Raw genomic sequence first — 27,258 nt, 5'->3', positions numbered from 1 at the left:
TGCACATCTCCATATTTATTGATTTATAAATGTATTTGGCACTTCCAACTGCAGTAGTTTACAAAAGCACACTCGGTTCCTTAATAGTAAGAGGGATTAGGGATGGTTCACGTCTGTCCGCACCGCGTGCCAGAGTCAGCTGTGTACACACTCTGCCGCAGCCAAGCCGGTATGTGACAGCAGTCATCCTGCTTCTGTCTTACACTGCCCACATGACCCTTTCTCCCGTGTCCAAAAGGTCAGAGAGATGAAAACATACATCAATTCAATTCAAGATATATTTACACACTGCAAACACTGGAGTTATTAACGGAGTTTGGCTCACCTTTCCCAAAAAAATATGTGCAAATGCCAGGACATTTGCACATATTTTTTTGGGAAAGGTGAGCCAAACTCCAGTAATATCAGTTAGTTTGAAGTAATTTGAAAATGTTTCAAAATAATTTTGAAAATGTTTAAAAAAATGATTTTAAGAATTCAATTGCTGCCATGTATATAGTGTGTTACTTTAACCTGGTTAAATATTAGTTTAATACTTAGTAGTTTCTGATGGGATAAAATATCAATGCTGTAAATATGAAAATGTGATATGATATTGTCTGTATGCCTAGAGTAGGGTGCACACTGGAATTTTGTTGTCATTCGTCTTTAGTCACAAACGTGCTGCATTCAAATTAAGCTGTATTGCTGACATAATTTAATGGGAAGAATAAATTAAAGCTCATTTAAATTACCTGGGGGCTAAATACAAATGAAAACAAGTCACAAAAAAGATTTGCTTTCAAATTTGCAACAACAAAATATAGCATTTGTGCATCCTCACATTTTGATATTTCAATTGCTTTTAATTATGTTTTTGAGCAGTTTTTTTCCAGCAGTTTTGGTATCATAATTAGGTATCATATTCCCTAAAACTGACATTTTTCCTGTATTTACAGTATACATTGGACAGGTAGAATGGTCTGTGAGTGCATGAGACTTTTACTTTAGTTAACACTTAACATGTATAAATACACATATTGAGAATTCCAGATTGTCACACTTTAATACAGCTTTCTGACAAAAGTTTAAAAGTATTTGAAAAGGAATGTCAAGGAAAGTTTGTGCTTAGATGTATCAGGCACCTATCGATTCAATGGTACTGTCAGCATTGATTTTTAAATGCTTGGCACACCCAGCCACACACCCAGCCACCCAAGGTTTTCAACCAGACTAAGTATTCATATTCCTCTAATGTATTTATAATTGTGTTTAATAAAGAGATGGGTAGCTTCCTTACTCTGGTCGTGTTTGGAGGACATGTTCTTGCCAGGTGTCTGCTGTTCCTCCAGATCCACGGACACACCGTTGTGCTGGCCTCCCTGTGCTCTCGGATGCTTTGGGGAGAGCGCTCCTCTCTCACGTGCAACTTCCTGGTGCAGACAGAAGGGGGAGGGTAACAGTTACCACAAGAAGCACCTGTGAGGCACGTGAGACAGGTGAACCAGGGAGGCCCGCAGTTCCCCTGCTCCTGTCTTCATAACTGACAGATATCACCAACACAGAAATGGGTGTTCATCAGTGGTGGCTGTCTGTCGGTGGAACAGCACAAATGGTTTGAGCTCGCCGAGCGAACACAGACGTCCTTGAATGGACTATGCAGAATGCACTTGCCGAGGAAAATGGCACTCACAGCTTTTGAACCGGATTCAAAGGACATGTCGACAACTTTCATTCTTCTTTTTTTTTTTGCGTCGGCTTGTTTCAAACCCACATAAAAAGTTTATACAAAATGCAACTTCCGTGCCATATACCCTGAGGCGTCATTTTAAATGCAAATGAGTCAGGGTTGCTGAGACAGAACATTTAATCATTCCGCGTACTTTAAACTACATGAGAAAAATTCATTGTCATCACTCTGTGAATGGTGCTCACTCATTGCCATGGCAGCCAGAATGAGAATGAGTTACACCGTGCTCACAAAATGTTCACCTCTGTCTTCCCCGCTAATGCTGACGCGCACCCGAAAAGCATGGACGGCTGCTTATCAGCCATTTGGGGAGGGGGGGGGGGGTTGGATAAATGTACCTTTGTTTTGTATTGCAGGGTATTTGCAAATCAAATGCGCTCCCAGTTGCAGTTCCCCGGCGGGCCCCCCCGTGGGACAATTCGCAGAAAAGCAGGGCGTCGCGCCAGACCCGAGCGTCTTTAATCACCAGCACGCCCGACTCAGGCTTCCCACTTCGGCTTTGTTTGGGCCGAATCAATGCCCCACAAAGCTCATCCCCAATAAGCAGATGGGAAAAAAAGAACAATAACAACACAAGAAAAGAACCACCATTTCATGAGCAAGATGGAATCCCACTGGATCAAATTATGGTTTCCCAAAAGGCTGTGTGTTGTCCTTCAAGGACCACCAAGTTCTCTCTCCAGGCCACGTTTCATTGTTCTTACAAGGCCCTTTAAAGCACTGTAAGCACAAACTGTATAACCTCCTATTATTCTGTCTTGTACATAAGAAAATGTAAAGACAAGAAAGAACCATTCAGCCCATGTTTGGCTCGTTGCTGTAGCTTTAGTCACCAGAACTGCTTTGTTCTGTAGAGTTAAGTAACATCATTGATGTTTTTTATTGTTTATATTCATCTAAAGTATGTACGCTATATGACCAAAAGTATCTGGAAACCTCTTGGTCCGTGGCTGTTTTTCACGGTTTGGGCTAGGCCCTTTAGTTCAAATGAAGGCAATTCTTAATGCTACAGCATACAATCACATTCAAGATGATTCTGTGCTCCCCCAATAGTTGGGGAATAGTTAGGCCCATTCATGTTTCAGCATGACAATGCCCCCGGGCACACAGAAGGGTCCATACATAAATGGTTTTGTCAAGAATGGTGAGAAAGAACTTGACTGGCCTGCACACAGTCCTAACCTCAACCCCATCCAAGACCTTCGGGATCAATTGGAAAGCCAGCTGAAAGCCTGGTCTAATCACCCAATCAGTCCCTGACCTCACTGATGCTTTCCTGGCTGCATCGAATTTGGAGCTTAGCCTTCAGGCTCCTTCCCTTTCATTGCTGTACCACACACATGGACAGGTAGAGTCAAAGGTTGCAAATTACAGTGAACTAGGAGGAAACAGCTCTTGGTGCTTTCCCATTCTTACTTTCCCATGTGTTTACAACAATGGCATCTGAGTAGGATGTGGCAAGATGTTTATTCTTAAAACTGTAAGGAAGTACATTAACAACAATTGATCATCGCTGCCTTTATTGTCATTTTGCAGCTTTAGGCTCCTGGCTCCAGCTTTAAGACCAGGGGCCTGTATCACAAAGCAGGATTACTCTGTGGACAACCCGGGCTGCATCTCAATCCAAATTAAAATGGTAAATGGACTGCATTTATATAGCGCTTTTCTCCAAAGCGCTTTACAATTGATGCCTCATTCGCCAGAGCAGTTAGGTGTCTTGCTCAAGGACACTTCGACACGCCCAGGGCGGGGTTTGAACCGGCAACCCTCCGACTGCCAGACAATCGGTCTTACCTCCTGAGCTATGTCGCCATTTCACCCTTCACTTCTTCCCTCCAATGGAGTGAGACCTCCAGTAACGTATCATGTGACATTTATGTGAGGAAGCCCTTCCTGAACAAGGGGGGCGATCGAGGGGAGGGGTCAGAGCTGTTTGAATTATGCTTATCTCATGCGTATCTTCCTCACTTCAACATTCATCAGCAGAGAAAAGAATGTTTATATGGTTGGCCTTTGAGGACATATGTTTTATGCGTTTGATATCATTATTTACTTATGATACAATTTATATCAGCGCATATACAATGGTATCTTATTGATCAGCAACGGGTATTTTTATAATGAATTGCGCATAAAAAGACAATGATGAACGCACTTAGTCCTCTGTGTAGATTTCCCTATGGGAGGAAGGGCCATTCTGAATGCAGCCCTAGAGACCTCACTGAGATAATTAGTAAAATCAGTTGTGCCAAATTAGGGTCAGAGCAAAAGCCTACAGGATGGTAGATCTCAAAGAACAGGGCAGAGCAGCCCTGCTGTAGAGATTCCTGATCATGTGCCTTGAGAGACAAGTGGCTGCTGTTTCAAACCTAAGTAATTATAACCACCTTCACCTTCTTCTTCTTCTTCTTTCGGCTGTTCCCGTTAGGGGTTGCCACAGCGGATCAGATCCGCATATTTGATTTGGCTTATGTTTTTACGCCGGATGCCCTTCCTGACGCAACCCTCCCCATTTATCTGGGCTTGGGACCGGCATTAGGTGGGTGTGTTTTGGGGCATTGGCCAGGATACGAACCCGTGCCGCTGGCATGGCAGGCGGGAGCTCAACCACTGAGCCACCAATGCAACCCCTTTTTTAAATTGTAACCCTAAGTCTCAGTAATTATTAAAAAATAATAATGTAAAAATTAACTACTTATATGAGCAAAGCGTAGAGGTCCCGATACAGTGTACTGGTCCGTTCTGGCTCGCTACAAGCACTAGTTGTTAGATTAATACCTTGTGTATAGAGTGTTGTATGACATGTTCTATAATAAAATGTATTATTTTTCTATCATAACAGAATTCTACTCTTTGCGTTTTAATGAGAAATAACATTAGTATCTATTCACTGAAACGATCAATCTCAATTTGCAATATTTTACATTATTTAAGCAAAATTACTGTCGTTACACTTGTAAAGCCTCGAAATGGCATTAAATGATTGCACACTAATAAGCCTAATTATCTTTTGTTGCATAATTTGTAGAGTGGATTTTCTTTCAATAGTGCTTTTGATTTTGAACCCATTCATATCAAGACAAATTATGCAACAAAAGTCCCATAGTCCATATGATCAAAAATATAATAATTTGACAGCCGTATTCATATTACCAGTATAACACATTACTTCAGCAGCATATAAAAACACTTTGGTAAGTTCAGCATTATATGAAACATAAACTTACTAGAGCTTCTTACAAAGTAGAATCACGGGCTGTACTTTTTATAATGTTGGTGGACTTCTCTTTATTTCATTTATTTATTATAATTTGCTTTGGTTTGATGATACTCATAAAATCAATTGATGCTTGAAACATTGTCTAAAGATCTGAAACTATCAGGAGGGGGGGAAATACTTTTTCACAGCATTGTACTGTATGTATTTTACTTGTTTAGTAAATCTTAATAACTGTCAGTATGTATTATGCACTATTCCACAAATTTGATCATATTAATTTGTATTTACATTCCTCAGTACCATAGTGTAGTTAAGGTAAATACAGTGGCATATAATTGGCCCTTTCCTGATTTGCTCTATTACTGCATATTTTTCATATTGAATGAATTCATATCTTTAGACAACCTGAAATATTAGACAAATGTAACCCGAGTAAATACGAAACACATTGTCCTGGTTGCCATGATGAACAGATGGATCATGCTGAGTTAAGAGTAAATGGAAGTAAGCTGTGTCAATAAAATAATATTATAATATTTTCATTTTTCTATCAATCATCAGGGTATCAGTGAGCTTGCACCTGAAGGACAAGATGCAGCCTAACATGTACAAAATCAAATATAGTAATCAGCTAATCACTGCTTTTGTTTCAGCATCAGTGATGAGGGGGGTAAATCACAAGAAAGATTGCTTGTGCATGTTAATGGAAATGAACATTTGCTGAACATAAAATTGTAAAGAATAATAGAAAACAGGCTTTGCAGTAGTATGGCTCCAGTGGTCTGTATCACAAAGCAAAATTACAGAGTTAGCTGGATAATTGCATTGGAACAACTCTTTTTACTTCACTCCATGTTCTGGGTTTTTACTCAGTACAACTAGCTCAGTACTGTAACTAACTCCTGTCAAGCCTGCTTCATGATACAGCCCCTGATGTCTTCAACCTCTTTCCACACCAGGAGATGGGGAGAGTAATGCTGCTTCTTTGAATTCTGAAAGAATAGCAACTCAGAAATTACAGCCACTGTTGTAAGAGCAGTCCATGTAACAGAAGCCTGGAAGGTCCATTGTTGTGTAAAAAGCATATGTCTCCAGGTGTGTCACAAATGTATGCCTTTTGCTAGGTCGGTATACGGTCATTGAACAAAACAGGCAAGGAGGTACCACCAATGAGTTTTGTCGACAGTAACTGGTCTTGACTTTAACTGTAATGTGTTTCTATTAAGCACGTTAATGAGAGTAATATTTAAATGAGCAATTTAAGCTAAATTATGAGGCATGTTCCATTTTTTCTCATGCTGATGTATTGATGCTTTTAGCTAGCTAGCTCATAAGTTTTTAGCCTCACTTAATACAGTTTTGACTTTGCTACAATGGGTAATAAAACACATATTGTATAATTGACTGGCAATTAAACATCATTTTCAAATATTAAATGCAACAGTTTAGTCAAATGCCGCAACTTCTGTTCAAATACCACAACTTTTGTTCATGCATTATTTACTTGCAGGTTCACTTGCTTGCAAGATCATCAAACGACAGAAACAGAGGCGCACGTCTTCAGTCAAACACAGAACTGTGGTCAAAGATGTGGTCAGAACTGTGAACTGTGGTCAGAAGGCTTCTCACACGCCTTCATTGGAGGATGCTTTTGACTGGATAATGTGCGTAACTAACGGAATAATCGACCAATAGAAAACATGCTTTCAACATTCCCTTTTTACTTTCGACACGCCCCTTGCTTTTGACATGCCTCGTACTCTGGTCTGTAGATTCTGATACTTGATATTGTCTGATTCATGGTACACAGATGCTTATAATTGGTTTTACTTAACACACAATTTATCATCAGACCATGCCCACAAGACGTTTATAAGGAAAGCTGGATTTTGGGGTTTGTTCCTCAATAATACTGAAAATGTTTCATTTTACCTTATCTGAATGCTCAAGCATAATCACTTCAGTTAAAAAATGAACATCTCTTATTTTGTTTTAAAATATATCATGGCAAAGTACACAAAGCAGATTAAGTATGCTAGTTATAATTTTCACATGGATTTTCCCTGAACGAATGAACACACTAACATTTTATTGACTCTAAAATGTCAATAAATAAAATAAATACAAATGGCAGGCGAATAAACAGTCTGTACATAAAACTCACAGCATATATAAAATCCTGCTCAGCCAAGAAAGAAAATATGGCCAATGTTTTTCCTCTCAATTACAATTGGCTTGTACCTATTATTGAGTAGAGCACTGACTAATAGCAGTGCTACAAATGTGATCAGATCAACGGAGCTGGGCTGATGGTAATTACATTAATAGAGACGATTAACGCACCGCACTGCCTTGATTATTTAACAAGAGGCCCGAAAGCGACTACAGTGACCTTGCAGCACTGGAAGGAGGGAAGTGCTGATAACAAAATAATTCAGTAATGTCCGCAGGCCATACTCATTAGTGTTAAGCTTACTGGCCATTGGGGTGAGCAGTGCAGCTCCCCTCTAATCAGGGACTGATTTAAACCTGATGCACCAGGTGAGTGTAATCTCTGGCCAATCAGTGGCATTACTGGACTATCAGGCAGAAGAAGAAAACTAGCAGTAGCTACTACTGACCTTGAGGGCCAGATCTGAATACCCCTGATAAAGAGGTTATACATAAAATAGAAAACTGACAGTAAAACATATTATTCCGAAGGAGCACAGCCCAGTACATGAGCCTTATTTTAAAAAATCCTGTTATAGTTTAAAACATTCAGTGTTTCTGTTTCATTACACTCATAACAGCCCCACCCACCCATTGAGACCTGCTGATCACATGATAGGAAGTGCAAGCGGGCTCCACTTGGCTCCTGAGCAGCACTGAGCACAGCCAGGAATGGATGGGAGCGAGGGACGCGCTGACAGATTTCACACCCTGATATCTAGGACCTGGGGCCAGGTTGAGATGTTGACTCTGGGGCACAGACTCAGTGGGGATGAGAAAATGTGTGTATGTGTGTGCGTAGGGTGTGTGTGTGTGTGTGTGTGTGTAGATGTGTGTGTGTGTGTGTGTGTATGTGTATGTGTATGTTCAAATAGAGAGCAGTATCATTTCCTGGGCCAGCTCGGAAGGGTCAGTCTCGGGAGAAGCCCCGTTTCAGAGCGCTGATGAGGAGAGGTGACTGGCGTGTCTCTCTGCGTGGAGGGATTGTTCCACTTGAATTGCAGGTTTCTCTGTAGAACTCAAGACCTCCCGCTATTGCCTCCGTGATTGAAACGCATTTCCTGTTGTGATCACCAGCTCCCTTATTACCTTCCCGGCAGAGCGTTAAGTGGTCATTTTAAAATTCAACAGGACGACTTTCAGCACTAAATGAACACAACAGCAGTGACTTACAAATCAATTGCCCACAGCTTTCAAGTTCAAGGAATGTTCACATCGCAAACCCAAAGGCAGCATGTCCATACATAATGACCGCTCTGTTTCTGACAATCTTTCTCACCTTGTTGATTGTTTCTTCATTATCGTATATTTTTATTGCGTAATACTAGCTTAGTGGGACATTCACAAAATAGCTGCAGTAACACAACCAGTAGCACAGAGATATTTTTTTGATTTATTGCATTATCAAAATGTTATTTATATTCTTCTCGCCTTTTGCTCCTAATTTGTGTTTGCTAATTGTGCCCCGCGAGTCGCTGCTATGCTGCTTATACCTGTGTGAGGAACTACAGCTGGACTGCCTGCCACATCCCTGAGAGGATTTGCAGTGGTATCCTGAGGAGCCGTAATGACTCAAAGTCATGGATAAGGCCCATAATTCTTGTCTCCTGGCTAACGGCAAAGCTTGGACTCAAACCTGCAGCTGCAGGCAGGGGCGCCACCAGGGATTTTGGGTACCATGAAAAGATCAGAAAATTGGGTTCCACCACCCCAGAAAATCCTATGTTCTAACATTTTTTTGAAGGCCCGTGCCAGTCAAGGCCCTTGGAAGCATCTTAACTTCTCCCCCCCCCCACCCCTTACGGTGCCCCTGGCTACAGGCCTTGTGTTACTTGCAAGCACCTGTGCTGACTGAGCCCATTGGGGGCCCCAGGAAATGTATAATTGAAGAGAGCTTATGGCCTTATGGCCAGTATCAAAAACTCCCCACGTTCAGAGAACACTTGTGCCTCTGATCCTCTGTGGGGAGCCTCACAGACCGATTTCAGCAAATAGCTCTTCCTTCAGTTTCAATCTCTTATCCCCCTCCGAGTCACAGAGTGGAAAACCTGAACTCGTGCTTTCCTAATGGCATACAAAGCAAACTGTTTGGTTTTGAAACACCGGGCTTGTTCCAGGGGAGCGATATAAATGTTTGCTGTCCTCTGTACCACTCGGTTTTGGCGGCTGTTATCTAAAGAGTTCTAGCGACTGTGCGCGCTCTTTGTCCTGGCTAGCTTTTGTGGTGACGCGCACAGTTGTCGCTTTGTGCGAGTCCGTGACATTGCATTGCATCTCCGCGGCACCTTCCAAAACTGCGCGACTCGGGCGTCTGCTTCCGATGTTTCCCGTCATACGAAAGAGGGAGCCGATATGCACAGCTCGCTAGCACACCTGGGCGTCCCTGCCCCTCACGGGGCAAAGCCCATTGGCTGAGGCCGAGGGGAAGACAGCAAGGGCTCTTTGAGATTTGAAAGCACCTGGAAAGCTGTCTGCTGTGTCCAACTCGTCCGTGGGCAGTAACCGGACCCTCGCGCCGGTCCTGCTGAGTGAGGGTCCAGTGGTCCGCTCCGGGTCTGATATAGGGCGTGCCTGTCTGCCACACAGAAAGGCCCGCCTCTCACGCATTAGCCTGCCAGTCAGACAGCGAAGCAGCAGAAAGGGCTCTAGGTCTGACAGGCGCTGGTTAATGTGCTCTGATGGGTATAATACGTATAATACTAAAAGAGCTGCAGATGTGCCTGTCACAGATGTGACTGTAAATTCATTAAAAATATTTACATTATACAGTTTGCACCTTGCAGTAGCTTATGTCCATTATTTTTAAATATTTTCTCATTATTCACAGTCTACATTAAATTACCTTTACATAAATGAATGACATATTATATAATTATCAAAATCCATAGACTATTATTGACTGATTTCACTGACTTGACACATTTTGCAGAGCAATTACATCCCTTTACATCTACTTAGAGTATCAAGACAGTCAGTTGCACAAACTAGATCATTACATGAACATTTAGTTAACTGTGCAACAATTTGGTCTACATGGTTATGTTTAGATGAAAAATGTGATTACTTTAAGTGATGTTTGTATCTACATGACATTCCACAAATATTAAACAATAAGCCTTGGATTGAATCAACATTTGTCTGTAACTTTGATTCAAAATTAAATTCAATTAAATTTGACAACAAAAAAAATAAACACTCTGCAAGTGAGTACAGCAGTCACCTTAATTAACTCAGCAAATTTATGTTTGCAAAAATGAAATGAGTATTTGCCTCTGTAACTCAACAACAAATGTTGATAAAATCCAGGCTTTTGTAGTAGCATAGTGTTATTAAAGTATGATGTAAATAACTGGAATTATCATACACTACTACTGGATTATTTGAGCTGGTATTTTCACTGATTTCTCTCATCAAAATCTACATTGTTCAGAGTGAGGTAATATAAAATAGAGAAATATAACCAACAGCTTGCTTGGCTGTATTGTGTGTTCTTGTGTATGAACACGCAATGTAGCCAATCTTTGATTGTTCACAACATTGTGAAAAAAAAGCTCTTTCCTTTGCTTGTAAAAAATGGCAATGCTACTTTCAAACAACACAAAGGAACACACTGTATTCGGCGATACTGCCAAAAGGCAATTCAGTGAGGTTACAACACTTACAGCAAGACGTTAATCAAATACCTACCTTACTGATGAGGCTGCATCTATCTCACCACTGGGTACTGTTGTTATTGTAGCACTTACAAATAGTGCTGACCATGAACCAGAGAAACCAGAAGTAAATCTCAACGGCAGTAACAGGACATTGAATATTGTTTGAGCAGAGAGAAACTGAACAGCTCCTATGCCCGCTCCAGGCTTCACTTTATTCTGATTTGCATGCAGTTCTTTAATGCATGCGCATCATGTTTCAAGTTTTATATCAGACCCTATATTGCACTAATACTCGCTGCGTGCAGCCTACTGTATTTATTTCCAAGGAGGTTAAACTGTTCTCGCAAATCATTTCTACACTTTTCTAAATATCGCAGCTGGAGTTACATCCCTGTCGAGCATCTAATGAATTCCACCAGTCCCAGGGCTATTTATATTGTGGAGGCAAAAGCAGAGGTCTGTGCAACAGGTTAGTCGTTCTATTTACAATGTAGAGAACACAGTAACCTTGACATTAGTGCTGTTTAGCTGTACTAGCCTCCTGCACCAGAGTTAATGTTTTAACCAAGGTGCTTTGCCAGACTGTGCATAAAAGTTTCCATCAAGTTGGCGCATATCGGGGAAACTGTTTGGAGGGGGATAGAGGGCTTGGTACGGTAAGAGCTCTTTCCTCTTGCACAATTTTTCCAAGCAGTTTTTTCCAGCTGAAGGTCTGCACTTCTAGATGCCAAAGATTTGTCCGTGAAGAAAAGAGGGCACTACCAAATACTACAATAATTTGCCATCAAGTGAATTTTCACAATATTTGTTTTTACTACGCAGATAGTGAAATGGGTTTAAGTGAAAGGTATTCTGACGCTAATAATGACATCACCAAGTGTGTCCTAAATCAAAGCTGACTTGCACTCTTGCATTCTGTGAAGTAAATTCTAGTATGCTTGGAATAATGTAATATGAATTGAAGAATTACACAGAATGCAAGTATGCATAACACAATGCTTAAGTGCAAATTACTACATGATTAGCGATACACACTTTACATGGGCCTACATTGTAGAATAATTTGTCTTGTTTTTATTCATGGGGTGAATAAATTTTAACAGCCCATCTAGCACCTGCTCAATCTATAGTAGAGATAATATATTACAGAGATAATTTGTACATTTTTTGACATTAATTTTGTTGTGCAGCCCCCATCCTGCCCCCCTAAAGGTTTTTTTTATGATACACCAGATGTTAGGGTTTGCCAGCCTCCCAAATCCCAGCTTAACCCCTGTTTATACAACATAAAGACTAGGGGAAACACATTATGGCCTAGGGGAATCATACACTCTTTAAATTATACCATAAACATCAATAAAATGTTTCAAATGTCCCAAATGTGTTTACTCTGTGCACACCTCACCTTAAATAGTAATACAACTTCTAGAGGCTAAAACAAAAAAGGAGGGGGGGGGGGGGGGGGGATCTCTGGAAAATAAACAGTGTAAATGATCAATTTACCATAAGCAATGCACACTATGGATTTCTAAACAGGGTGATAGATTGCTGGAGTTCTACAAAACAATGGAATAACAACAGTACAGGATTTACATTGAAGTTTCATAATGTACTCATAATGTATTTATCCATCCATTTATACTTGTTTATGCCTGGACAGGGTCAGAGGGGATGCTGTCTGTACTTTTGTCTGGCTAGTAGTCCCAGCAAGCTAGCACGCAATATCAAAACTATGTACGATTACATACATTTGGATAATTTGACATACTTGCATAATACAGTAGCTGAAAAACACTTCCAGTAAAAAAATTTACTTGCATACTGTATAGCCAAAACCTTTGGCAATAACTCCCGAAATATTCACTGAACTCTCCTGCCATTCGTTCGAGACAAAGAGATGGTAAGATGTGTGTTTAACCTGAAATACATCGTTCAAGCTCGATGCTTCTCCCAAAAAAGTCTGTGTTACATTTTACCCTGTGTTTTGCCCCACTCTCCCCTACTTCAAAGGGCATGTTTCTTCAGCGAAAGAGAAATAGTTGAAAAGTTCCAAATACAATAATATTTAGTCTGTACATTACTTAAAATGCTAGGTATTTGAAAGTTTTATTATTCTACTAACTTGCAAACCATTGTTCATCAGATCCACATTAGCTATTTATAATTCATTCATAGTTGTTTCAACCTACGTGGAAATTATCAACACAGTGAGCCCAAATGAAACAAAGATTTATTTCTTATAATTCACTGATAATCCACAGATTAGTCAACCTTGGCATAATCAGTCCTGATAGCATGGGTAGCAAGATAGCAGCAGTAGCAAAAGTACCGTAGCTCAAAGCTGGCTAACTAGATATCTAGCTGTTTGATTAAGGTAGCATTTCTTCATCATTATTAAGCTAGGATGATGCTCTTAAGGGCAATCTTTTATGTCTTTGGCTTTAAATTTCCTAGAAAAAGGTTTGATGTTTTTCACCCACTATTGAACAAACTAGGTGACAGGGCTCTGCTATGCTTGTTTATGGGAGCCAATTACATTAGCTACGGTAGCTACTGTATTTATTTATTATAGTGCTGGATTGCTAAAGTATGGAATATAACTGCGGCCATTGTAGACTACACATAATTTCACATGAAACATTATCTGACAGTTAGACACAGGCTTTTTAAATAAAAAAATTGTCTTTAACGCTTCTTATTTATTTATAGACACACGCAGATATGCATCTTTCTGGTGTGGGAAAAGAACAAACAGAAGACAGAATCTTGGTTAAAAAAGCAGTGAACTCAACGGCCTCAGAAGTTTGTTGTGTTGTCACACAGCATCATGTCCCCAGCTATGTGTACAGCCTTGAAGCTATGCTACTACTAGTCATACAGAATGAATCACAGCATTAAAACTGGCCCACACAATTAAATTTTGTGCTATTGTTAAATTATTTACAGCTTTATTCCTATGTTAATACAATGGACATATTCAAAATTTCCTATGAATAAAAGCAAAAATGTTTTCTTCGGAAGTTAAACAAGGAACAAAGAAGAAGCTCCAGTTCATAGAACAAGAAGTCAATCATTCTCACGCTTTTCTCTCATTTGCTGCATATGCTATGTGACAGACTGCTGTGGATAGCCTTGGAGAAACATTTTTCAATTCATGCTCACAGTTTTTGTCTTTGCAACCTTGCACAGCAGTATCTTTGCTGTTTTGCCTGTCTTCCTTTGATAATTCTGAAATTGTGTGGCATTGAATGGGGCTTTTCTGAAACTACATTTAATCAGGAACTTGTGCAATAAGCATGCAATTTCCATTAACAAAAAGTAATATGTATCTCAGGTATAAAAACTTTCTCAGAAACGCTTCAGAAGTTTCAAATTTGAGATGAATAACATAGACAATTAATTCAGTCACAGTATGTATAACCAAGAAAATTTGTAATTGGATTTTTTCTAAAACAAAAATGTTTTAAGTCTGCATGAATAAGTAAATTCCTGACTTTGGTGGATTATTGCCTTGAAGAGAAGTTATTATTGATAAAATGAAGAAGGAAAAGGCTGAAATGAGTAGGGGGCGGGGGAGGGATGGGGGGGTTGGCAGGGTCAACAGTCACAGCTGATTGCTTTAAGACGAAAGAGGCAGGTGGAGGCCATGCATTCATTTATCAATGCATAGACGTGCACTTGCATTTCAAAAAGAAAGAGGTTTACACATAGAAACAACATTTTTACAAAAATAATTCAAAAATATTTTAAAACAAAAACAGCAGTGATAAAAAGGCAATACATAATAATAAATTAAAGGCAAGAGATGAGAAAGTACAGTACAGTAAAAATCTAGTGCAGTCAAGGCACTACTGTCAAAGCAGTGACTCAAGGCAGTGGGAAATTAAGGTGTATCCAACTCAATTTAGGTAATTTTGTGACTAGAGACTGTAGTGCACCCGCAGTGCAGTTGTGAAAGAGGTTGGTTTAACAGGAATAAATTACCTGCGGGTAACTGAAGTCCAGAGGGAGTTTTGCTGAGTGAAGTGAGCAGACTTGGGGTCTAAAACCCCAACAGCCTCAAGAAATGTGTGCGCTGGCTGAAAGAAATGAGGTTTCTTTCAGAGTGCACTGGGGTTGAAATATGTGTTCAGTTTCTGCTCAACTCATCTGAAAGTTTGGCATTGACTATTTATTGTTTTTGCCTATGCTGTACATCCGCTAGACCAGTGTACGGCCTAGTCATTTTTAAGTTGTTCAATCTTATTGTACGGTATGTTTCATAAAGCCCTAACTTCTTGACTCTCAAACTGGATCATTTCAAGGTTTTCGCCATATTCCTCGATTAACGTGAGCTCTGAACCTACATTGTACAACAACTCCATACTGAGCTGTGCCAACACAGCAGTATGGAGACGTCTATCTCGAGGACCACAAATCTGAAATAGGTACTGAGGCACTGGGAAAGGTATGACACAGCATAATGCTGTCTTACCTCTGTTTCAGATGGCTTAGGCTTGAGTTTTATTGATAGGCCCGAAACGTGTTCCATTATTACCTTCCTGTGAAGAAGCTTTCCACTTGGACCATGCTTAAAACCTTTCTAAAAACTTCAACAAGCTTGTCAGCTTAAGGGATAGTACAGTTCGGTCACATGCCACTCGTCAATTGAACTTCCTCGAAAGACAAAAATATGTGCAAAACATAAATGTCTGTGCCATCAGTTGACTGGACTGGTTCTTGTACAGTTTAAAAAGAGACTCACATAATTTGGCATTATCCAATTTGTCAAGCGGAAGGTTTGCACTAAAAAATGCATCAGTCAAATCATGGATAACATCTTTCCACCTCTTCAAGCTGTCTTGTGCCCTGCTGACTGATTTCCCTTTTGATTTTCCCTTTTCCCCAAGAGTAGTTGATGTTTTTTTATTGCAAATGTCTATTGTTGTTTTGTGTGTGTATATGGATGCATTTCAAACTGAACAGAATGTATTAAATGCATCTGCGTACAGTGTACCAGGCAGATACTGGTGCCCTTGGCCACTCAAAGACTTTTTTGTTTACTCTCCTTCCTCTCTCTGTGTTACGAAAAGGACTTTACAAGGGTCACAATTAGCCATTAAATGTAAGATTAATCAGGTGATCAGGTAATCATGTGATCCTGTGCCTGTGAGCACACTGCAGGCATTTGCAGGTAATACAATATTAAAGTCTACCTTTCTGGTTATATTTTTATGGGATTTATGGAGAGGATGGTGGACTCAAGGCGAGGCTGATGATGTGGCACATGGGGCTCCCTGCTCAAACCGCTCCAAATAATGCAGCCGAAGTTCGAGTCTGCCACCAGCCATTATAGCAATCCCACAGCAGCTTAGCAAAACGGTGAAATAATAATGTGGCTTTCATTATAACCGGGAACTGTGCTCGCTAACTATTTGGGTTGTGCGGTAACTGGATTTATATCAATGCTTCAGTGAGACGGTCGTTAATATTACAGGGATAGCTTTTGCAGCTATTGCACAATAACAACATGAGCTGCATTCGATATCTTCCCTCAGTGGTTCAGCCAGTTAGGGCTTTAAAGCAAAATAACTAAAATTAGCCCTGAAATACAAAGATGCCGGGCAGCAAAGACAGAATAAATGTCAGATCTCATTGTTGTGCTGGTTATTATTCTTGCAACTGTATTTTGAACAAACTGCAATCTGTCAATAGCCTTTTTTTTTGGAAGAACAGTAAAAAGAACATAATTAACCTCTGCAATAACCCGTCAGAATGAGGCTGGAAAAGGAAAAAAAAAAAGGTGTTACTTTGGCAAAATTTCTCAAACTAAAAAAGGTAGTTTTAATTATATTGTACGTATGAGCTGTGAAACTCAGACTGAATTCTAAAATTACCTTTAGGTTCTTTACTTTCCATTTACACTGTGGAGCGAAAAGCCCCAATTTGCTCACTATTGTTTTCTCTCAGAGAGTAAGGGCCTGTAAATAGAAACCGTCTGACTGACATTTAACCAATGCTTTAAGTGTGTGATCATTTGGTGGAACAGACATGTATAACCGGGAGTCATCAGAGTTAATTTATACTGTACTTGTGTTATGTTCATAGGTCAGGAATGACGGCGTTAGAACCGAGTACTAGAAACATTTTATTCAGCCGGGCATCATCCCAACATGGTAACATTAACCCGGAAGCAGTAACCATCTGTCATACACATCCTGCATATTGTACACACTTCCTGTAGTTCAACAGTAATATTGCATTAATGCATTGAACACAACAACTTGAAAATAATTTTGTCTAAGGGAAGCAAAGAATAAGAAAAGAAATGAGGCCAGATAATTTTGCTCCATGTGTTATAGCATACATATATGGTCATTGACTGACATAAAATTGTCTTCCTTCCAAATATGATTTCAATCAACTGAGCAGAGTTCTATAAAGCCAAATCCAATTTTCAAGATGAACAATTAACATTCTATAGTTTATGGAGTCAAACAATGCGCTCAGGTCTAAAACAACATGATCAGATAAATCTGATCATTGATTTGATGTTGATTTTAATCAATATTCTGTCCATTTACTGGCTTGACAAAAGTAGTCTCAGTGGTTTGAATGAAAACCAGCCAGAAATAATCCTGTTTTATTTTGGAAACTTCATGTCATTGAAAACCACTCACTAAGTTTTCCTTCAGAAAGGGGTGTTTAATATAGGTCTAAAATTGTTACAATTCTAAAAGTCAAAGTTATTTTTCTTGAATAAAGGTTTCACTATATTAGTCTTTCAGAGCAACAGGGAAGTCACTAGTCTCTAGATACCAATTTATTCCATTACCAGAGTAGGAAATCTAAGACATCCTTTAACAATTCTGTAGGAATGAGATCAAGAGTGTGGGTAGTGGATTTCATTTGTGGGACAGTCTTGCAAAGCTGAACCATATTAGCCACATACAATATAGTTTAAGTGAATAATTCTGGATACAACCACAAGCTTATGGGATTGTTTAAGACAGCAGTACTCGGAAGGTACTACCCTTTTAGATAAAGGAGTACTAAATAGAAGAGTACTGTGAGAAATGTGCAGTTTCTTTTATTGTGTTCAGAGGCTGTTACTCATAATAACAGTTGTAAACAAGAGGTGCTATTTTTCAGTAGCAGGCAAAGGGAAGAGAGTAGTGGTTCAGGTGAGAGAGGGAGGAACAACTTGGAGCCTCTCTGTCCAACCCTTCAATTGCTCCATACATGTAAGGTCTTGCTGATATATGTATGCTTTTACAGAAGAGCTACATTTCCTTAATCACATTCCTTCATGGTGACCTCACAACCCCATTTTGGAAAGAAAATTCCGTTGGTTTATGCTCTCCATTCTCCTTATATGGGCACTTGAAGAAAGTGTTCATATAAATAATATAATAACGCAATACCCTCAGCCAATAATTCAGTTAAGAACAGCCGGGTCTCAGTAGAATTGTGAATTTGCAGGCTATATATTGCTGAGTGGCTTCTTTGAGTGGTACTTAGTGTCGTAATTAAAACAGGATTCCTTACTGCCTCTTCCATACCGGCCGACTGTTAACAATCGACTCTGAGAGTGCGAGAGTGCTGAGAGTTGCAAGTGGTTAGCAGAGACATTTCATTATGCATTACAATGTGGTAGTTGTGTGTGTGTGGGTGTGTGGGTGTGTTTGTGTGTGTGTGTGTGTGTGTGTGCGCGTGCACGCGTCTGCCTGTGTGTGTGTTTTTGTTTGTGTGTGTGAACCACATTGTTACATTGTCTATGATTGAACCTCTGACTGCAGTCGCCTGGCTAAAAAATTGAGTTAGAGGAGGTTAAGGTGGGATTGCCGGTCTTGGCTCAGAGACCCTACCGTTGTCAAAGCAGTGCATACGGTGCAGAGTAAATTGCTTTCTTTCGCAGCCAGACTCGTTGCTTCATGCGGCAGTGGTTCAAATTAAAAATTCAAATTTGCACGCAGTGAGGCAGAGACAGAAACTGGAGGAGTGGTGCGGTTGGGCCGATTTGGTTGAAAATGGACAGGGTGGGACACATTGGAATAATGTATAGGTCCTATGTTTTATTCAGTAGGCCTGCGCTCCACTCAGGAGAGAGACCGAGGGGGTCACAGCATAAGTCCACAGGCCTAAAAAACCCACCAGACCGGCTCCTTCGGCAGTCAGAGCGAGCGGAAGGTAGATTACGGCGAGGTTTCAACACTTGCGGGAGAGAAACCTGCTTTCTCAAGGACCCGCACAGGAGCTGGGCCCACCTTAATTAGATCTCTAGGCAATCCTCAGATGGATTTCTGAGCATTAAAAATTTAAATCAGGTAAACTTTTTTTAAGATCAGTACTCAGAGTGATTAAAATGACAAATCCAATATCACTGCTACTGTTGGTCTGTGGATGAATGTCTGGGTTTTTGGAAGCAGCCAAAATTTTATGTCATGTTACGGAAATGAACAACAAGCTCTGTACTTGCACAGTGATAGCTTTTACACGAAATGATCAACATAAATGCATTTTTAGGAACATATTGACACTGCTGGGTATTTAACTGTAACAATACAGGTTAGAAAGTTAAATATTTAGCTCACAGATACAATAGCATCTCCATGCCCAGTTTAAAAACTTGTCGTCTTACAATGAGAAGTGCAGCTCCCTATATTCATTCAAATAAAAATAAAATAACACATATAGTTATTTTTTTAACTAAGTGAATGGTTGTAAATGGACGCAGCTTTTACAGAGAATGTGCGTGGTGCAGTAGTGAATGAAATATTCAAATAAATTGTCCAATGCTATATTTTCATTTTTACATTATAAGGTAATAAAAATGGAAAATAATACCATTCCTCTATTACTAAAACACAATATTGCAGAATTATATTGCACATATTGACACTGGTGGTATTAAACAAGGAAAGTGGCTCAGGGGCTGTATGTATAAAAGTTCTCAGAATAGCATCTAAGAATCACATTAAGAGAGCTCTTAAGACCAAAAGAATATGCGCAGGATGTTGCTCATAAGAGCAGGTTATAAAGCTGCTCAGAATAACTTATTAGCGAAGAGTCAGGCAGTCTTAGGTGGAGCTTTTAGATTTTGAGCATCTGCCAAATGACTATATTATAAATTGTGCAAGTAGATAATCTTTATGGCTCAGAGAGGGCAATTTGTAATTTTTATACAGTATAGTTGAGGATTTATTGAGCATCATTTGAGAATAAACAACCAACCTCCTCTGAACGCCAGTGAAAAAAAAATATATACATCGAAAACACTGTACAATTTTCTGGACACTCATTGGGTTGGATGGGAAATCCATTAATCTTGCAAAATGAGATATGGAGTGGCCCACTTACTTACGTTATGGCTCTGCTAATGACAGATTGGGATGGTCCCAAATCACTGCTGCACAGCTGCATTTTCCCATTGCCAGAAAATGCAGTCATAATGACTTTCACTTCTGCCATCAGCACCATTTTTTTTTTTCTCTGGGTGTTGTGAAAAGAAGACCTTCATGAACAAGAAGGCCTTTGGTTATTAATTTCACCTCATCCTACGACAACAGAGTGTCTTTTGTTTCATGAACATTGTTGAGCCCGCTGCCGCTGCCTTGGTGAAACAGACATTCTGGCAACTCTTCAAAGAGACCTGGCAAGGATCGGTAATTCAGATTGTTACATCTCAATAAAGCTTTTTTGGACTAATTTGAGTTTTGTTGGTGACCACATATCTACTGTGAGTCTGAAACCTCACAGTAAAATGGGAAACCTATCAGAATGGCAACATGCTAAGGAAAAGACTGAGGCCTGAATATGGGGTAAGTGGCCAAGGCAGTTTTTAGCCTCTTTGCGGGCTTCCCCTTTCCAATCCCTGGCAACAGAAAGCATGAACAAAATGACATGGCAGATGCTAAGCTCAAGAATTATTACAAAATTTATCTCGGGTCAGCGGAACGCAGTCAAAGATCAAATCTCACTGAGATTTAAACAAACCCAAATGAAAGTGTTTTAACTGTAAAAAGCAAACAAACAAAAACAAAAAAACTCTTTAACCATGCTGAACCATGCTACATCAGTATTTCATTCCTTGAAAATGGTACAAACATGAAGCACACTCTCCGTGCCTAGGAAATTCGAGAACACTAATTAAAGACAAGCATTTCATCTGTATTCATAGCAACAGTGCATATTTTTAGGCACCGCATGTCCTGGGGTGTGATCCTTTCACCTCAGAGCCAAAAGCTTTTATAGAATCTCCAAAAACAACTAAAAATAGCCAAGCGGAGTGACAAAAGACCCCAGGTACGAGTGGTAGGGTAAAATGCATTGTGTCTGTTGACTATCTCGTATGACTTGAACGTATAGGCTTCCTTTGCCCTTTGACCTTTACAAGTCTCTGACCATGGCTCCATGTCACTGTGTTCCCCGATAAATTGGTCGCTGGAACAAAAAGGTCCCCAGACCAGTTAATGCCACTGACTTGCTTAAACCATGCGTTATGTAGGAGTTTTTGTATCTATGTGAGTCTTCCTCAGGAACAGTGTTCCTCTGACATATGCTCATATTTGGGCAAGCAAATAGCTGTGATGTCATTCCTATATCTATGTGTGGAAGCACAATGTCATCAGGCACAGTTCAGACTTCAGAATTGAGACACTGGATTTGCATTAGAGTGGAAAACCACCCCTATATGAAATGATAATACATCCAACAAATCAAAAAAAACCCACTGTATCCTTTTGATTGGTTTCATTATAGCCACCTAGCAGCTCTTAATGTAAGTTCTGAACTTACGGATATATGCCTTTAGATACTTGTACATTTCTTTTACATCAGTATTGCATGGCGTATTTATTTATTTGTCTGTTTGCTTCTTTTGTGTTCTTGAGGCCATTTGCTTTGGATTTATTTTTCCGAAGATCTTTCAAGTAGATCTGATGATTTCAAATATGTTTTCATATTTTTGTTAATACACAAACATGATAATGTATTTTTTTTACCTAATTCATTTTTTATTTTAAAATCATTGTCAGTTGGCAAAGTACTAATATATAATGAATGAGTGAGCTAATGAATAATGAATTTTAAAAAACTCATTTTGGAGGACATCATCCCAGTTACAGTATAAATAAGCAGATGTAATGGCTGATGGTTTAATTCTAAACAATATGATGTGACATTAATTATGAATCTGTCATTCATTAATGTCATATCACTGTATCCTGGGTAACTTTATATTTGTCCCTTCTTTGTTGCACCATAAAAATATCAAACCTACAACCATTGCATGGTCTAATGCAACTCAATCTCCATGTATCCAAATTTTAAAGCCATTACAAAATGTGATCACTGACGTTTCAGCAGGCAGTTGACTGCCACCTTGAGGCTGACATAAGCAGCTACATCTGATGGCACCAGAGAAATGAACCTCAGTTTTTTGTTTCAAGCAGAGATACTAGAACAGCAGCTGTAGGCAAGAAACAGGCAATAAAGGGACCATGTAATGGAATATAATACTGCAGAACATGATCAACAGTAGGAACATGTCAGTTGTTGTCAAACCAAAACAGCTTTAATGGGCCAGGATCTAAATTGCTCATTGGCTTGTTCACGCATGAATTTAAAAATACGATTAGGCTGTTTACTGAATGATACTAAAGGACGTTTCTATGTGCTGCTGGATTTAATCTTTTTGCTGGGCTTCCTCAATTGAGGTTATAGCATTTTACACGGGCCATATCGATATAGCGATCAGGGAAGGTATCGCAGGCACATTGTTTTCGAATACCCAGTTACAGATTTTCAAAGGAATAAATTATTACTCACACACAAAGTGAATTTCTTGCCGATGGGCAAACTCTCTGAGAATTCCAGTTGTCATAGACATAAGTGCCATCCCAGGCCTAATACATAATTGCTAAACGTCAAACAAACACAGAGCAAAAAATAAACACGTGCTTCACTTGTGCCAGAGTTGCTTTTACTGCCATTCTTGAGAAATGGCCAATCACTGTCCTATATAAACTCTCAAAGAAATGCCACATGTTCTTGTGTGAGAGAAATAATACAACGAGGAGAAGCTTAAATGTTAATAAAATATTTATCCAAGCCCTACAGGCTTCACTGAAGGCGGGACAATTTCCTCAGTCTTAAGTGCAAGAAATTTCTCCTTGAATTACTTAACATAAGAACACTGTTATTTTCAGATGAGGCCATATAATACTGAAGCAAAACTTTGACTGTATGTTATTTTGCATGAATACATATAAAACTTTAAGAATAATAACATGATAAATTAAGCCACAACAATTTAATTAAAAACATATTAAGTCATTTGATAAATATATGAAACTACAAAAACTTATTTAAATGTGAACCGACAACACTACTGGTGTTCCCCCACATCGTTCAGTGCTTTGAAGCATTTTATTTTATTGGCACAAAAAAAGATTTTTTATTCGAATTTTGAGTTTGATATTAGAGGATGCAATAGTCTCTGACTCCAGCAAGTCCTGTCAAACTGTTCCATGCATTAATAACTCTCTGTATGAAGTGTTATATCATCATTATAGTGTCAGTTCAAAATTGAATTTTAGATTATTTCCACCTCTTTGCCCTCTGTTTTGTAATAGAGCATTAGCTTAAAATAAACATCTATGCTCCTCCGTGTTAGTCCCCTTCATAAAAGTCAATTCCTCAAACAAGTCTCCCCTGAACCTATATCTACATATTTATATTTATTGATATATATTATACATCAAAGGACATGTGAAGTCTCCCTTCATGAATGATCTGGGTGAAACCTGGAACGAGTCCTGTTGCCTTAATTTATTATTTATTTAGTATTCTAAATGTGGGCTAAGGCATAGCACTGTATAGTGTCAACTCCATTTTGCAGAAAGAGAGAGAGAAAGAGAGAGAGAAAAAATGTAAATCCCACTGTATTTTCATGCAGTGTGACATATACTTAAACATCGACTAAGCCAGTAGCTAAATAAATTAATATATCCTCTGTTCTTTCTTGTTGTACATTTTGCCATTCTAGACATTCAAAGATATGACCCCTTATCATAGCCAACACCTGCGACATCTACACTCATTCTACCAACAATCACTCTAACATAATCATGCTTTTGGAGGGGATCTCAATGACAGGCACACTTTTTATTTAATTCACGGCGCCATGCATGTAACAGAGATAGACTGCACGTTCCTGGAACATCACTCCATGCTACAGAAGAACATGAAATGGGGGGGAGAAAAGGCCCAATCTAAAGGAAATAATGATAAAGTGCTGACGTGATTAAAATCCATTAAGAGCCAAACAATAGGGAAAAGGGATAAGGCTACACTGGAGAAAAAGGGCACACCGACAAGTGATGAACAGCCTAAAGTGGCTAGAGAGAGAGCTAAAGAACCGTTCACCGTGACACAAGAGCCTGAGAGCTCCTGCAGGAGGCTGACATTGAGCCATGGGGAACATGGGTAATAGGAGGTGGGGACAGACCATGGGGAACATGGATAATAAGAGCTGGGGACAGACCATGGGGAACATGGGTAAAAAGAGGTGGGGACAGACCGTGGGGAACGTGGATAAGAGGTGGGGACAGGCCATGGGGAACATAAATAATAAAAGGTAGGGATAGGCCAGGGACAGTAGTTTACTTATAATTATGATTCCTGATGGAACCACTACTGATCAGTGTGGCAGACTTATTAAGATACCGCTAATCCTTTCACAGAACATGGTCACATGTCACATAAATAATTAATCTCTGCTAGTGAAAGCCTAACCTTACCCCACCCCTACACCTACCTCTCTCTGAACTGACTGCTACCCACAGTGCACCAGTACAGGCAGCAGTACAGCATAGTGGTTACGGAACTGAACTGGAACCACAAGGTTTGGATTTTAAATGCTGTACCCTTGAGCACAATGGCATGGATTCAATAAACATCCTTAACTTTGAATTAAATGCAAGGCTTTCTTCATAAACACAGTTCGATTAATTTGCTTTGTTAATTTCCAAACATGTCAGACAGCGTTTGAAGAGGAAAAAAGGGCCCTTGCATTTAATTTCGAGCGAGAGTGAAGAACAAATGCTCATTCAAATCCAGGTAAATGTCTGCCTTAGTTCAGCAAACATCCAGAGGGATGAATAAACAAATCATATCTCCTGCAGTGAATTGACCAGGCTGGTCACTGCCATTGTCCTTGAGTGAAGTACACTGCAAGAGGGGGATAACTACTGAAGGTACTCCAAATATCCAGCAAGGTATGCCAGTAAGATATTTATTGGAGTTACGCAAGCTAATGTATCTTGGTATAAAAGGATAACACGCAAGATGTAATCTATGTGTAACACTGCGTCACTCTAAGGTCACCTGGAACGAGCATAAATAATACAGTGTGCTAATGACATGAGAATGGGTATGACAGACACAGAGAAGCACGCAATCATTCATCAATTTTTTTGGGACCCGGTAAAGAATAAATAGAATAGGAAAGAACATCCGCACACTAATATAAACCTGCCGACAACAAGTGACTCACATGCAATTTTTTTTATTCTTTTCAAGTGACCTGTTCACTAGGATAAAAGAAAAAAAGAAAAAAAACATAACTCATTACTGTGCCGAGAGCTTTCAGTGCGGGGATGACACGAGTGACTGAAAACGACTTCAGAAATAGAAAGAGGGATGAACAGTAAAAGTGTGGGTCATGTCAGTGGCATGACCCTCTTCTTCAGCTTCACTCACAAGCTTTTAAAATACAGTACTGTCACGAAGCCTCAGGGCTGGACTGAGAGAACCCAGAAACAGCTACGTTTCTCTGCGTCTGAACATGTCTATTTTTCATTGTAAATTGCAGTTAAAAACAATTGGAGGCATGCCTTTTCTTTCTTATCTGATTTTTCTATTTTTCTATTTTTCTATTGTTGTGACAAGTTGTAAAACTATGAAATGTGCCCTATGGAATTGTTGTCTTGTAGGAGGACATCAGATGGTGCATTTCTTTTTCTTTTCATTGAAGCCACTACTGTTTTAAGCCTAGTATAAAAGTATGTCTGAAATAGATTACATCTAGTGAGCCATTTGTTGTGGCTGCTGAATGAACTGTTTACTTACTGTAGTGTTCATTTAACACCGAGTTCTGTCCTCTCTCTCAGTCTCTCTCTATCTCTCTCTCTTTCTCTCTCTCTCTCTCTCTCTCTCTTAAAAACTCATACACATTAAACCCACACCCCCATACACACACACACACCCATACACATGCACACAAAGCAAAATTCTTTTCAGTTCCCCCATTCATTACACTGATGAATAACAAAGAGTAAAGCAAATAAACCTTTTGTCACAGGTTTAAAATGAATGCACCCTACTGTACATAACACACATTTTACAATTTTGCATAGATTACTGAATAAAGAACTGTTCAAATGTACAAAAACATGTTATTTTCATTGGAAATGATACCCCGCACAATTATTTTGCAAAAATTCCAAATTTATCATTGAGCCACATGCCAAACTATAGACAAATGAATGCAATTTGCAGCAAAATATGGCACAACATTTGAAGGATACACTTTGTAAAAGACGACCAGTAACAGCAGACATTTAATAAGCCTGATACGCAGTAGGCTGTCTCCTATACCACTAGTAACACACAGTGTTTTAAAATAAGCACGGAGACCACGTGGTTGGAGCCACACTGGCTTTCAGCCTCCTGTAGTATCTTAGGCTTCTTTTTTTAGAGTTTGAGTTCAGATGATCACTAACTCACGCACTGTAAATTGCACAGGCATACTTCAAAATCCCTACACTGTCATTTTTAGAACACAGAGCTCCTTCATGAAGGTAGAGCAAAATCACAGTGGGTTTAAAACCACTGAAACCAGCTTTCTCTGTAAAAAAAAAGAAAAAAAGAAAAAAAAACCGCGCTACGGGTCATTTCCTGTGTTCTTTGCTTTTTCAGCTTTCGCCCCTTCAGTACCGGGGAAAGGGGTCTGATTCGAGCCCTCCGGTCCTCGCCGGGTCCAGACGCCACGTCTCCTCTCCGCCCGGCAGCTAACCGGAGCAGGCCTCAGCTCTGAATGCACCAATTACTGGCTTCTTTTCCAAATTCGGGGTCAACCATACATCTCAAAAATAGAGATGAAACCACAGGATATTGTGTGTCTCTCTCCCAGTGCCATGCGCTCTACTGCCCTCTGCAGGCTTCAGAGAGCTACTGTCTGAGTGGCAGCTCTGCAGCACAGACAGTAGCAGCTGAGGTCAACACAATGACAGTGATGCTACAGAGGGACTACTTTGTAAGCTCTATCAGGAAAACAGCCACAGTCACAAGCCATAACATATACAGTACAACATCATCAGGAATTGAGGTATTTGAGGCTATTTGAGGCTCCTTTGTCATTTTGATTTGAAACATTTTGGTTTTAAACAACCATCTTGTTC

The 27,258-nt window shown here is 39.6% G+C and overlaps 1 protein-coding gene across 2 annotated transcripts in view; it reads right to left on the bottom strand.

Moving 5' to 3' along the window:
• The window catches only part of xirp2b (xin actin binding repeat containing 2b), a 67,823-nt gene that overhangs the window by 29,543 nt on the left and 11,022 nt on the right, over positions 1-27,258 (bottom strand). For both annotated transcript variants that reach the window (XM_035410378.1, XM_035410376.1), the window contains one exon: positions 1,280-1,412. In XM_035410378.1, coding sequence (XP_035266269.1) covers positions 1,280-1,412 — 133 coding nt within the window. The remainder of the gene's footprint in view (positions 1-1,279; positions 1,413-27,258) is intronic.

This window comes from Anguilla anguilla, chromosome 3, assembly GCF_013347855.1.
Source record: "Anguilla anguilla isolate fAngAng1 chromosome 3, fAngAng1.pri, whole genome shotgun sequence".
NCBI classification, from domain to species: Eukaryota; Metazoa; Chordata; class Actinopteri; order Anguilliformes; family Anguillidae; genus Anguilla; species Anguilla anguilla.
This window is presented reverse-complemented; position numbering and strand designations above follow the sequence as displayed.